The 15,281-nt window shown below is 37.8% G+C and overlaps 1 protein-coding gene across 5 annotated transcripts in view; it reads right to left on the bottom strand.

Annotated features, from left to right (window-relative positions):
• Nucleotides 1–15,281, bottom strand: part of KIAA0825 (KIAA0825 ortholog) — a 457,524-nt gene that overhangs the window by 288,326 nt on the left and 153,917 nt on the right. For all 5 annotated transcript variants that reach the window (XM_064376145.1, XM_064376144.1, XM_012477515.3 and 2 more), the window contains one exon: nt 8,450–8,589. In XM_064376145.1, the coding sequence (XP_064232215.1) occupies nt 8,450–8,589 (140 nt within the window). The remainder of the gene's footprint in view (nt 1–8,449; nt 8,590–15,281) is intronic.

Raw genomic sequence — 15,281 nt, forward strand, 5'->3', positions numbered from 1 at the left:
GAAATACACATTAAATAACAATTACATCAATTAACATTTCACTTAAAATTGTGACAAAAAGAAGTACAGTGGGATCTCACCCAGCCAAGATGATCAGGATGACTTCCTAGGAAATAACATTTATGCTACAAGATGACTCAAAGTTGCCAGGTAAATAGAGACAAGGAAGGTTCTAGGCAGAAAAACAAAAACAAAAACAACATTTCAAAGGCTCTGAGCAGGAAAGAACTTGGCATATGGGACAATTGCTCTAACTGGTGTTAGAGCAGCTGCCCCTTTCTTCAGGTAACTTCTGCATGGAGATTGCTATTATAAATATACAAATCTACGATGCACAACCTAGACCAGAGAATGCATGACCCTGCGTTGTGGCATGCTATGCTGGGGGTGAGTAGGATGCGATGAGCTGGACAAGTTGGCCACATCTAGAGCATGCAGGGGATTGCTGGTGTTGCAAGGATTAGGGTTCTTACTCTAAAAACATTGGTAGCCACTATCAGTTTTTAGCAAGGGAGTAATCAGTTCTGTATGTGAATAAGATTATGCTTGCTGACCACTATGAATGTCCTGATTAAATGGTTTATAATAATTTTTAAGTAAATTGTCTCTTTATAAACCTATAATATGTTACAAGGACAAGCCACATACTCGAATTCTGTTGCCTTCTATAGCAGCAGATATCTTGTTTGATATCTCAGCTGAGAAAGCTGCCCAGAAACCAGCAGCAGTGGGAGCAGCATCACCTGGGAGTTACTTAGAGAAACACATAATCTCAGGCCCCATCCATGACCTACTGAATCAGAATCTGCAGTTTTAACCAGATCCACAGGTAATATGTTTGCACTTTAAGGACAAGAAGCCTTATTTTACATAATCCATATCCCACCACCACCCCTAGAAGCACCACCCCCACTTCACCCTCATGGAGTCTCAAAAGAACCTAAATGGTAACTCTTTCTGGGACTACTAGTTTTATGGAGCCCACTGATAACTCTAAACTAGTTCATCAGCCATTCTTGGATAGGATCTTTGGATAGGATCCCATATGGTGACACACAAATATGGTTCTACTGTTCTTAGTAAAGAAAATAACAAGAAAAACAAAAAAAGGATTGAACAAGTTAGAGTTCTGTAGTGCAGACATCATTACTAGCAAAAGCAGCCTAGGACATCACTGTTAGGTGGGCTAACAATGGGTTATTTCAGGTCACCTTCCTCAAGGCAGTTATTAAATTGCACTTTGGTCACACTTATAAAACAAAACACATGGCTGGGCATGGTGGCTCATATCTGTAATCGCAGCACATTGGGAAGTGAAGGTGGGAGAATTGCTTGAGGCCAGGAGTTTGAGACCAACCTGAGCAACATAGCAAGACCCCATGTCTAATAATAAAGAACTAAAAAATAATAATAATAACAGCAAACACACACACACACACACACACACACACACACACACACACAGATCATACACAATAGAACACCAAGCTTCTGCCATAATATGCCTTATATTACCTAAAAGACCAAGAAAATATTAACTATACAGTAAGATAAATTGAGTTGAGTCATTCATTTTAAGTCAACAGTTACTTGCTAGTGGTAGTAGCCTTTTAGTCAGAATTTTCTCTAGATCTTTTCCTTGGTTATCTTTAGACATTTCGCCATGAAGTTAAAAAGTACAGAAGGTACTATGAAAATTATCTACTACTGAGGTTTCTGATAGTTCCCATGAATTGTGCAATACTGCTATTTGTTAAATGTTCCATGGCTCTGCTTGGATGCCGTGTATTGTGGTGAATGGAAACAGAATTTGGAAGCCAGCTGACTGGATCAAATCCTTCTTTGCCACTTACTAGTAGTGCAACTTGGATTTCTTTGTGTTTCAGTTTCCTCATCTCTAAAAGGGAAATGACAATCATACCACACAGAGCTGTTATGAGGTTTCAATAAGTAAACACATTTAAACTACTTAGAAACAATGTCTGGAACATGTTAAATAGTATGTATTTACTAGTTTGCTATTGTTATTATATTACAAATTAATATTATCAGAAGCCTAGAAGTTTTATTGGCAATTATTCTTGGGGCACTAGGCAAAGGAAAGAATGTTAGTCACACTTCATTCAAATGTCACTAGCAGGAAAGGTTACCTGCTAACAACTGGGAAATTGCCAAATATTTGTTCTTTTGATGACACATGTAAGAAACCTGTAAGGCCATGTGGCCTCAGCAAGAAAATTACCAGAACAGTTGCCTTGGGTGTTAAAAGTCAATAATTCAAAATAGTATCTCACAATTTTAAAATCTTCTGTGATCATTTGTAATTGAGAGTTTCTTCCCTGTAGATTTAAGATGACCTAACTTAAAATCAACAAACATTACCTTCTCCTGCCAACTGAACTGTACCCAAAGTGTTAAAAGCTACCTACTATGTGAAATCAGTTCACTTTTATTAAGTTTTGGCAATGTAATCATTCCTTCAAAATGCAATATATTTTATACAGAGAGAATTATTATACATGGCAAAAACGTAATTCCACTTTCTAAAAGTTTGCAGCCTATGAAGTATACATTATAAATCCTAATCATTCACTTATTTAATTTTGTTATTTTCCGAAGCTCATTGAAGTTACATCTCAGATTACAAGATAGCCATTTCTTATAGGCTCTGTTGATTATTTTAAAACACATATAAACTCTGATAAACAATTTCCACAGAGCAAAGCAAAAAGCTACAGACATCACTTTTACTATGAGATAAATCCCATATGCTTTAATCTTTGTAGTATATGGTTATTGTCTTAGTCCATTTTCTGTGACTGGGTAATTTAACAAGAACAGAGGTTTATTTGGCTCACAGTTTTGGAGGCTAGGAAGTCCAAGAGCATGGTGCCAGCATCTAATGGGAGTCATCTCATGGTGAAAGGGTGGAAGGCAGATGCCCGCATACAAGATACAGGGCGGTGGGCTGAACTCATGCTTTTTATTAGGAACCCACTTGAGCAATGACTAACCCACTCCCATGATAATGGCATTGATTCATTCATGAAGGCAGAGTCCTCATGCCTTCATCAACTCTTAGAGGTTCCACCTCTCAACGCTGTTACAATGGCAGTTAAATTTCAATGTGAGTTTTGAAGGAGACATTCAAACCATAGCAGTTGTTTATCAAAAAAAACTCTGTACCCAACAGAATTCAATAATTGTTTATTGAACAAAGAGAACTTTGTTTTAAAAAATATGTAATAAATACATGTACTTAATATTTCTGCATTTTTATTAGTGAGCCAATTTAGCACAAAATTAAGTTTTATCAATTAGATGAAAAAGACTTTTTTTTTCTTTTTTTTTCAAGTTTTAAGTTCAGCGGTACAAGTGCAGGATGTGCAAGCTTGTTACATAGGTAAATGTGTGTCATGGGGGTTTGTTGTATAGATTATTTCATCACACAGGTATTAAGCCTAGTATCCATTAGTTATTTTTCCTGATCCCCTCCCTCCTCCCACCCCTCACCTTCCAACAGGCCCTCATGTGTATTGTTCCCCTCTCTGTGTCCATGTATTCTCATCATTTAGCTCACACTTATAAGTGAGAACATGTGGTATTTGGCTTTCTATTCCTGTGTCAGTTTGCTAAAGAAAATGACCTCTAGCTCCACCCATGTCCCTGCAAAAGACATGCTCTCATTCCTTTTTATGGCTACATAGTATTCCACGGTGTATATGTACCACATTTTCTCTCCTTTTCTTTCCATGGTTTATATGTACCACATTTTCTTTATCAACCAACATTTAGGTTGACTTCATGTCTTTGCTATTTTGAATAGTGCTGCAATGAACATACGCATGCATGCATCTTTATAATAGAACAATTTATATTCCTTTGGGTACATACCCAGTAATGGGATTGCTGGGTCAAATGGTATTTCTGTCTCTAGGTCTCTGAGGAATTTCCACACTGTCTTTCACAATGGTTGAACTAATTTATGCTCCTACCAACTGTAAAATTGCTCCTTTTTCTCCACAACCTTTCTGGCATCTGTTATTTTCTGACTTTTTAATGATAGCCATTCTGACTGGTGTGAAATGGTATCTTGTTACGGTTTTGATCTGCATTTCTCTAATGATTAGTGATGTTGAGATTTTTTTCATTTAATTGTTGGTTGCATGTATATCTTCTTTTGAGAAGTGTCTGTTCATGTCCTTTGCCCACTTGTTTATCTGGTTAGTTGTTTTTTCCTTGTAAATTTGTTTAAGTTGATTATAAATTCTGGACATTAGACTTTTGTCAGATGCTTAGTCTGTAAAATTTGTTTCCCATTCTGTAGGTTGTCTGTTTACTCTGTTGATAGTTTCTTTTGCTGTGCAGAAACTTTTTAGTTTAATTAGGCTCATTTGTCAATTTTTGCTTTTGTTGCAATTGCTTTTGGCATTTTCATCATGGCATCTTTGCCCACACCTATGTCCTGAATGATATTGCCTAGTTTTTCTTCTAGGGTTTTTATGGTTTTGGGTTTTACAGTTAAGTCTTTAATCTATCTTGAATTGATTTCTGTATATAGTGTAAGGAAGGGGTCCAGTTTCAATTTTCTGCATATGGCTAGCCAGTTCTCCCAGAACCATTTATTAAATAGGAAATCCTTTCTCCATTGCTTGTTTTTGTCAGGTTTGTCGAAGATCAGATAGTTGTAGGTGTGTGGTCTTATTTCTGGGTTCTCTATTCTGTTCCATTCGTCTGCGTGTCTGTTCTTGTACCAGTACCATGCTGTTTTGGTTACCGTAGCCCTGATGTATAGTTTGAAGTCCAGTAGTGTGATGTCTCCAGCTTTGTTCTTTTTGCTTAGGATTGCCTGGGCTACTCAGGCTCTTTTTTGGTCCTGTATGAATTTTAAAATAGTTTTTTTCTAGTTCTGTGAAGAATGGTACTTTAATGGGAATAGCATTGAATCTTAAATTTTTTGGGGCAGTGTAGCCATTTTCACAATATTGATTCTTCCTTTCCATGAGCATGGAATGTCTTTCCATTTGTTTGTGTCATTTCTGATTTCTTTGAGCAGTGGTTTGTAGTTCTTGCGAAGGTCCTTCACTTCCCTTGTTAGCTGTATTCCTAGATATTTTATTCATTTTGTGGCAATTGTGAATGGGAACCCATCCTTGATTTGGCTCTTGGCTTCACTGTTGGTGTATAGAAATGCTAGCAATTTTTACACATTGATTTTGTATCCTAAGACTTTGCTGAAGTTGCTTATTAGCTTAAAAATGAAAAACACACTATTTATTTTTTAAAAGTCTCCCAAAAAAACTGATAATTATGTTGCTTGAAATATATAATTCAGAGTATTTTACTCAAAGATTTTGCTTTCCTTTTTTTTTTTTTTCTTTTTGAGACAGAGTCTTGCTCCGTCACCAGGTGCGAGGCTGGAGTGCAGTGGTGCAATCTCAGCTCACTGCAACCTCCACCTCCCAGGTTCAAGCAATTCTCCTGCCTCAGTCTCCCAAGTAGCTGGGACTAGAGGCACGTACCACCACGCCCAGCTTTTTGTATTTTTTTTAGTAGAGATGGAGTTTCACAGATTTTGCTTTCCTAATATTTCCTAAAATTATCAAGCTTCTAAATTACAAAATGGTACTGTGAAAATATTGTGAGACTTTTAATCAAATAAAAATAAAATCTCTACAAAAATACTACACATTATTTTTTATGTGCATAATAATGTCTATATTAGTATAATTAACAAGATTCTGTGAATATATTGTTTCTAATTGGAAGTGACACGAATTCTATTGGAGATTAAGAAGTAGGTCAATCAACTGATTAGTAACTTCAGTCACTTTATCCTTATGGTGTTTGAAGTAGCTAGTAAAATTCAATACAAGACAATACCAGAGCAACCATGTAGTCTAATAGCCTTTGTTAAAAATGATGGATATTTGAGCAGATTGGATAAATACACTGCTGTACTCCATAAGAACCAGAACCACAATTAGTACAATATGACACCTTTGATAACTCTAAGTTTTTTTAAAACAACATCATGTTACACATACCAGAAGGTGGACATAATTATTTGTGATAAGTAAATGTAGGATTCATTTGTAAGAAAATATGGTTAAAGAGTCATAACTATAATTGTACTTTCTGTAGTTAGTGGCTATCTCAATATAGTCAAAAGGCTTATCTCAACTGATTTTGCAATCTATTCTCCATAATTCTATCCAATGGAGACCATTTCTCTTATAGGACCATGCCTGTGAGTTTCAGCAATTATATCAAAGTAACTCTCAGCTGTGTCAGATACTATCCTTGTCACGTAGCTTCTTTGTCTGAAAAGCACTTAGATTATAAAGTTTAAGGGAAGCACTATGTTTTATATTCTAATTGATCACTGATTTGCCAAGCACTGTTTACTGAACTCTTTATGTAAAAAGCACTGTGCCAGTTTAAGGAGGATTATAATAATCTACCTTGCCTAACAAGCTGGAGAGGCAAGTTAAATTCATGTGTACCAAGATGTCCTGGTTGATCCAACCTGAGATGTACAGATAACAATTCTTCCCAATACTACTGCTATTCCACTTCAGGGTTTAATTTGCATGAGTATTTGTATCGGAAGGGCAGGGGACAGAAAGCTCTGGCTGGGTTCAAAATCTAGATTTACTCACTGTTTGTCAGTTATGTGTATCTCTGGGTAACTAATATTTATCTTCAATGCCAATGTCCTTACGTTTAACATGAGAGTAACAATAGTATATATTTTACAAGATTATAAAGAGAATCAAATTAGATAATGTGTATAAAATGCTTAGCATAGTGCCTGATAACTAATAAATGAACAACAAATGTTGGTTACTTGAGGAAGTAGTTTCCCTAGTGTGAGTTTTCTCTAGGAGAGTGTTTAAGCCTGAAGCTAAATAAATTGTTTTCAGATAAACTTCGTGAGATTTGAGGCCCAAACAGTACTGTTTGGGAGCTAAGGAAATAAAATCAGATTCAGGGTTTGGGAGGGAGCAAGCTTTGCTCTTCTGCTTGGAACACAGTGTGGCCTGAGGAGTTGTGGTGACCATTGGCATTACATGGCTTTACAGTTTGGAGAGCACCGGGGGAGAAGCAATATTCTCACAAGAGACACCACTCCCAAGTGCCTTTTGGGAAGCAAACATCAAGGTGAATGGGAGAGAATATGGGGAACTGGTCCTGAGCAGATATGAGAAAACAAAAATTACCAGAAATGACTGGAGCTATTTAGACAAGGGAAGGCTATAAGCTCATTTGTATACTAACAGGCTGGTAGGGCCTAATGGCATTTGCCTCATTCATATATAAACACAATAAAAATATAAGGCAGCACATGCTAAGGGCAAATAAAGTAACCAAGATGAAAGTTCACTATGAAGGTCAGGGTGGAAGAGATCAGTGTGAGATAGGGCATTCAAAGCTCCAGAACATCAGCTGGCCTTTGCAGACTGGTGGAAGCCAAGTTGTTCAGGGCAGGTCTTTAAGTAGGAAAGTCAGGTGAGCCAAGGCGTGAAGCAAACACATGCTTGGGGCTTTGGGGACAACAACTGGAACAGGAGTAAGTGGGTGGTGTGTGCAAGAAAATAGTGGGGGAAAAGGTTAGAAAACTATTCTGGGATCATATCTGGATGGTGAAGGGACCTGGCTTTGGTCCTGTGGGTGATGAGGAACTAGAGAAAAAGGATTTTGATTTGGGAAACCTACAGTGAACCTAGTAATCAATAAAGTTAATCAGGCTTCACTTGTGATACAGAATAGGAGAGATGCACAGGAGTATGTGAAAATGGTTAGACTCTTCCTAGATGAAGTGGGACAGCAATGAGAAGTATTATTATATTGACATAATATTACTTACCACTTTCATAAAAAGCATTTATGGGGGGGAGGTATGGTCTTCTATTACTCCTCAATTTCCATTTAAAATTTTCTGATGATTACTACTCTATGTTCCAATGGATACAGCTGTAGGCCACAGCTTGCTCGTTTGTAAGTTGTACAAGCACTCTTCATGATACACTCAAATTCCCAGTGTTAATCTAATTCTCTCTCTGTGTGTGTGTGAGTGTGTGTGTGTGTGTGTGTGTGTGTGTGTGTGTAGATCTGATTCAGACTTGTGCTTTGGAAATATAACTGCATTCTTACAATTATTTTGGGCATTTCAAACCCTGCATATTGATACATTTCTACATAATGGTATTTGTGATAGAACAATGCCATATAAAAATATAGTTTTCTCTTATTCAGAGTCCTACAAATTCTTTCAAATAAGTTGGTAAAGCGATGTAATGCTTTTGCCTGCTGCTAACCCAACTGACTGTTAACATAAGCCATTGGTTTACATCCTTCTTCCAATATTTGCCTAGAAAAAAAATGTTATTCAACTTGAGCAATGACTAGGTTTTTCAAGGACATTCTTAAAACTACAAATACTCACTTGAGCTTTTTAGCAAGATTCTCAGCAAAAGTCCATCATGATGCAGTAGGGTTTCCAGAAGCAAGTTCCAATTACAACCTGGCTGGGATAAGAGCAGTTTCAATTGACCCTCGGCTTTCAGTCCTCCAGCTGATGGAGTCCTTTCAAAATGCAAGATAAAGATGGAGTAATGAAGTTAATTTATCTATGAAATTAATAGCCTTAAAGTACAGATGTAATGCTAACTCCTTTAAATGTCAATTCCTCCCAGATTACTCTGAAAATGCTTTCATGCTTACTTACTTTAGGGTTGCCTGGGGAAGGAATTACATTTAATCTCAACTAGCTAAAAGCAAATTAACACTTGGTAGCCTGCCAAATTTAAAACTGATACAAAATACCCATGCCTATATTTCATGGAACTATGTCTGTTTCTGTTTCATGGAGAAAAGAAAAATCATTTATGCATTTATTTTGAATGCATTCATTTGTTCATTCACCAAATATATGAATGCCTACTGTGTGCTATTAACTCCTTTCATTATTAATGGAAAGAAGTTCTGATGGGTTTGGCTAGTTTGTAATTTGCTATGTACTGTGATTGAAGATGAAAAAACAATTCAAAGTTTCTGTCAAGGGTCAACCATAATTTAATTATTTAATATGTAAAGCCTTATATCAACATGCAATTATCAGAACCACTACAGTTACACTGTTACCTACTTGGGTAATCATTTCATCAAAGGGAAAGAATTCCAAGGTAAATACGCTTCTGCTTGAAAAATTATCATCAGTGTTGAATAGAAAATAGAAATCAGATCTCTCACATCACCACTTTCATTTACCAGTGAATCAGCAGGAGAGCAAAGAAACTGATAACATTATTTACTTTTCCCTTCTAAAATCTAGAAATCTAAAATTTAGATTGTCTAACAGTCACACAACAGGAAATCAACTTACAAGGAGAACAACAACAAAAAAAGGCAGGAAATGGTTAAACTCAATCTGGTGACAGCCTTAAGAATGTGGGAATAGGATGGCAAGGGGAAGGGAAGGTGGACTGAGCAATGTAGAGGTGAGAATGGGAGCATCATATACTTCAGGGTGGAAAGTAATGCAGAGCAAAGGGTATCACTGAGAGAGGCAATTTGCAGCATTATCATCAGCAGATGCCATTTACTGTGTGGTGAGCCATCCAGTTATCAACACAGTCTAAACTAGTAGCTTTCAAAGCTTGGGCTGCAAACCAGCAGCATCAACCCCACCTGAGAACTTGTGAAAAATGCTAATTCTCCAGCCTCATCCCATCAGAAATTCTAGGGCGATGGGTATGGGTGGGGTGGGAGCAGGGCAGAAATCTGTGTTTTAACAATCTTTCTCAAGGAGATTCTGAGGCATGCATGGTAAGGCTTGAGAACCACTGTTGCAGGCAGTGCTTTCTGAAGCACAGGCAGTAGCCGTAGGACCAGTTAGCATCCTCTTTCCTGCCTCTGCCTTTGTGCCATACAGGTCCACTTTAGCTGCACCTACAATGGGCTAAATGTTTGTGTCCTGCCTCCTCAAAATTCATATGTTGAAACCCTAATCCCAACATATCTGGCAATGGGGACTTGGGGAGATAACTGGGTCAGGAGAGTGGAGACTCCATGAATGGGATTACAGTCCTCATAAGAAGAGGCCAGAGAGTTAGCCTGACCTCCTTTCTGCATGAGGATATAAGAGGTTCGCTATGAGAAACCTGGAAGAAGGCCTTCACTAACATCCAACTGTACTGTATCTTACCTTGGACTTTCAGCCTCCAGAATCATGAGAAATAAGTGTTTGTTAAGCCACCCAGTCTATGGTATATTTGTTATAGCAGCCAAAGCTGAGATATCATCCTTGCAATGAACTCCCTATAGTCATTTATCTTTATATTAATCCTATTCTTCCTTTAATTTGCAGCAAAATTTTCACTGTCCCTGTGAAGTGTTCACTAAAATTTCTCCTCACAGTGGTAAGTTTACACATTTTAGCACTTTATTACTTAATCAATTAAAGTTTTATCTGTACAATTCACCCAGATTCAAACTTTGTGAAGACACTTGCTTTATATCCCAAAGCTTCCTTAGTGAACTAAGCACATTTAAAGGCTTTCTAAATATTAACCGATTGATTTTTTCTGCTCATAAATGAGTAGGCAAACTTAGAGAAAAAAAAAAATGATGAGGACGCTTTGCCGAAAGACTGGCTTAAACAAAATGAGAAGATTCAAAGACACAAAATGAAAAAGTCTCAGAACACCTTCCCCTTGGCTTGGAATGGTGTTTGGAACATCTCATAACTTTATGATGCACAAAATCTGTCAGCTTGTGCTTGAACTTTGGACCAACTCAGGCTTCCCATGTAAAACTCTGAAAACATATCTCAAATTGGAGTAACTCCTTAGGCAACTGGTGGGGCATTGTTAGCTAGGAAACCTGCTGCCTTGGGTGGGTGGTAAAGAGAGAAGGGTGTTACTAAACTCGAGGGCCAGAGGAATTAAGTCTATCAGTTCTGAACATCCCAGGAGTTCTGAATTACTTTTGCAGATTAGTCTGGTTCTGGCTTTTGCAGTAGTTCCAAATATGGTGCCAAAGGAATAATTTACTAGGTGATCCCTTTGGACTAAAAATCTAAAGCAGATCCTCACAATGGCTGTCCCTACTTCCATCCTAAACCCTAAACCCTAACTTCTAGATGCTCCCTTGGGGTTCAATGCATGAAAAAATCTACTTGGTAGTAAGTTGTACATTAAAATTGACTTGGGTTTTGAACATTTCCTACCTATATATTATGCTTGAGTTGTGCTAACGGAAAGATCTCATTTGGCTGGAGTGTAGAAAGGAAGGAGAATGTTTGAGAGATAGTCTGAATAAGGAGCCGAGAGCTAGATCACGGAGGGCCACAATATCTCAAGGTGTGGATTTTAGACTCATTGGAGAGTTTAAGGCAGAGGGGATTCCTGATCTGGTTGCAGTGCAGTGAATGGATTGGAGGTGTTTAGTGTTTTTGCTTAGCCCTTCAGTCATGAAATAAAACGATTTGAATGTCATTTTATACCACTGTATCTGAATACCTGATTATAAATAAAATCTCTCATTTACCAGATGGAAAGCTGTTTGTTGACATGTACCTCAATTCTTGGATCTTTCAACTTATCACAGATTTTGAAATGTACAGTAGAATGACTCACTATGAGGAAAAATAAAATAGTACAAACATTCTTCAATCACCAAGCTCTGAGTAATAAATGCATTGAGGAATCTGTGTTGGGCATATGGAGAAGCATATGTTCCCTCAGCCTTTGAGCTGGTGGAGCTGTGAAAGTGAGATTAGCCTTACAAAAAATGACAGAAAGGGAAATTTTATATATATACATATATATATACATGTATGTATGTATCAAATATGTACACGTTGAATTCCACTATAATACAAAGAGAGGAAAAATTTTATATAAATCCTATAGAACTCATAAATCTTGTACTAGGAGACAGGATGAATTTATGGCTGGGTTGTACTCAGCTTATATCCAATAAGTGCTATATTTCTGGGGTACAAACTGGCCTAAAGAATTTTTAAATTCCAAGTAGTAATGGGGTCCAAGCATTACTGGTTTATGAAACTATCAATCTATTCTTATGAAATCATTGTGAAAAATCTAAGCTACATTGAGGTATGTTTTTGAAAACTCATCAATTAGTTGCTATACTTTCTTCAATTTTTTTTTGGTATATGCTCATGCTGCAATACAATGTTTAAACAGAATCTTAGCCATTATCAGTCCATACTGTCCTGACTTGCAACTTGATGTGAGGTAAGGCTAGGGCCAAGAGACGGCTCTGCAGTAGGTTCAGACTGGGATATAAGTATCATTATTGCTCAGGTCACATGACCATGGGATACATTGTTCCTACCATTTATGTATCACACAGAAGCTGAAAGACTAGCAGAAAATTGGAATGGACTCCAAAATTCACAGCTTAGGAATGACATGCGGTGGTGCTGGAACACTGTCCCTCAAGACTTGATATTTACTTTGAACCATCATTATATGGTACTGTTACTCCAACAGACAAACTACATAGGTCTGAGAGACACGGAGTGAAAGTAGGAGCAGCCCCTCCCACCAAAGATTCTGATTATCCACTTGGCAAATTTGTGCTTTCTATGCCAATATCTAGAAACTCTGGAGAAGCAGAGGTTCTGGTTTCCATGGTGGGGTGGGATGGGGGTATACACACCTCTACCAGAGGACCATTTAGGATTCCACTAAATCTAAAGTTATAGCTGCCATCTGGTCATTTTTAGCTCCACATGCCAGCAGTCTATCAGGAAAAGAAAGGAGTTACTATGCTGGCAAGAGTGATTAACCCTATTTATCATGAGAACCTGGGCTTGCTACTGCATAAGGGGAACAGGGAGGTGTATCTGTAACTCAAGAGATTCACATCTCTTAATGCTTTCATGACTGACAATAATCACATATAGAAGACTTCAGTAACCAAGTCTGATAAAGGAATGGTAAACAGAAGTTCAGCACCTCGAGGATGAAGGTCTCAGTGACCCCACCCAGCAAATAACATAAATCAGCAGAGATGATGGCTAGTGATGAGAGAAAGGTGGAATAGGTGGTGGAATATAATAATGAATATGACTTGCAGATTCAGAAATATCTAGAGCAAGGGGTACTGTAGCCTGTCCTACTAAGTCCATTATCATTAAGCTTACATAGATAAATAAATTGTAAGCAGCTATGACTCTGAAGAATCAATGATGGAATTCAGGGAACCTAACATAGGGAATAAGCAGACCTCAGTAGTGTAAAGGGTAGGGCCATAGAAGACATTGTCAATGACCCCATGTATTAGTCCATTATCATATTGCTTAAAATAACTACCTGAGACTGGGTAAGCTATAAAGAGGTTTAATTGACTCCTAGTTATGCATGGCTTGGGAGGCCTCAGGAAACGTATAATCACAGCAGAAGGCAAAGAGAAAGCAAGGCATATCTTACATGGCAGCAGGAGAGAGCAAGCAGGAGGAGAACTGCCAACACCTTTAAACCTTTAGATCTTATGAGAACTCACTATCATGAGAACAGTGTGGGGGAAACCACCCCCATGATCCAATCACTTCTCACCAGGTCCCTCCCTCGACATGTAGGGATTACAATTCAAGATGAGATTTGGGTGGAGACACAGAGCCAAATTCTATCACCCCACATCCTCTTGCCCTTATCTCTCAGTTCACACTAGCCTGACTTACATCTGTTAGAGTCTGCATTTCTTGTACCTTTTAGCAAAACAGGTTGCAAGGACCAGGAATGAACACCATCAGAGTGACCCTCAACCAATGACTGAGAAGAGTTGGTGTATGAATACCTCAGCAACCTTGCTCCTTTGCTGGGATAACTCTGAAACATATATTTTATACTGGTTCTCAGAATTTTCCCCAGAGGTTTAAGTTCTGGTCACTCCTATGGTAGTTAGCTTGATTACACAAATTTTTATTTGCTCTCTTCCTCTCTTTGTATCACTTACCCACTCCTCTTCCAGTATTTCTTCCACTTAAAAAATAAACTACATTTATTTGAATCCTTGTCTCGGGGTTTGCTGCTTGGAGAAATTCAAAATAGGATGTGTGTGAGGGCATTTTGTGTTCCTCTCACTTAATACTTGTTTCAGGAATATTGAGAAACTAGTCCAAGCTAACAAGTATGTCTACTGGACTTGGAACGCAGATCTCTCTGACTTCAAACCCATGCTCATTCCATTACTCCACTTTCTCTCCCATTCAAACTGATTGATATTTGGTGCACACGCTGTAGTTTCCAGCATTGAGAATGTCTGGCTTTATTCAACCCCCTGACTGACAATACCAGGTTTTTGACCCAAAATCAATTATGTGTTCTTAAACCTTATTCCCAAATTGGAGCATGTTATTCAAGGTATCTAGAAATTGATTTCAACCAGATGATTCCTGGCAAGGGTTACTGGGCAAAGTTTATACCAGAGACCATAAGTTATATGATTCAGAGAACCAAGGCAAGGGCATAACTAAAGAGACACTGAGGATGAAAGCCCTAAGATGGGAAAACAAAAGGAGAAGGGAAGTCCCCATATTGCCATTGTACTACTCTTAGTTTTCCATAATGTATCCTTCAAAATCTTTCGGGGGAAAGAAGTAAAGACAAATTTTTGAAGCAATTGTGTCATCTTTTTCTAGGAAGATAATTTTAGTGCCTAAGAAAAAAATGCTGATAGGAACCCAAAATATTTTATTTTTCACTTTAACTAGAAGTGTGTAAACTATATATAGTTATAGCACTGAAAATTTCTGCATATGTTTTAATCTCTATAATGGGTATAGCCAAGTCTCTATGATATTTATATTTAAAGATGATTTAATAAGTAGATATCAGATAGAACTCACCTGCACATTTATATACAGAACTTGCCTGTTATTTATTTATATTATTATACTTTCAGTTCTGGGATATATGTGCAGAATGTACAGGTTTGTTACATAGGTATATATGTGCCATGGTGGTTTGCTGCACCCATCAACCTGTCATCTACATTAGGTATTTCTCCTAATGCTATCCCTTCCCTGGTCCCCCAACCCCCAACAGGTCCTGGTGTATGTTGTTCCCCTCCCTGTGTCCATGTGTTCTCATTGTTCAACTCCCAGTTATAAGTGAGAACATGTGGTGTTTGGTTTTTTGTTCCTGTGTCAGTTTGCTGAGAATAATGGTTTCCAGCTTTATCCACATCCCTGCAAAGGACATGAACTCATCATTTTTTATGGCTGCATAGTATTCTATGGTGTA

This window comes from Aotus nancymaae, unplaced genomic scaffold (assembly GCF_030222135.1).
Source record: "Aotus nancymaae isolate 86718 unplaced genomic scaffold, 86718_ANA_hifiasm-v0.15.2.pri h1tg000014l, whole genome shotgun sequence".
Taxonomy (NCBI): domain Eukaryota; kingdom Metazoa; phylum Chordata; class Mammalia; order Primates; family Aotidae; genus Aotus; species Aotus nancymaae.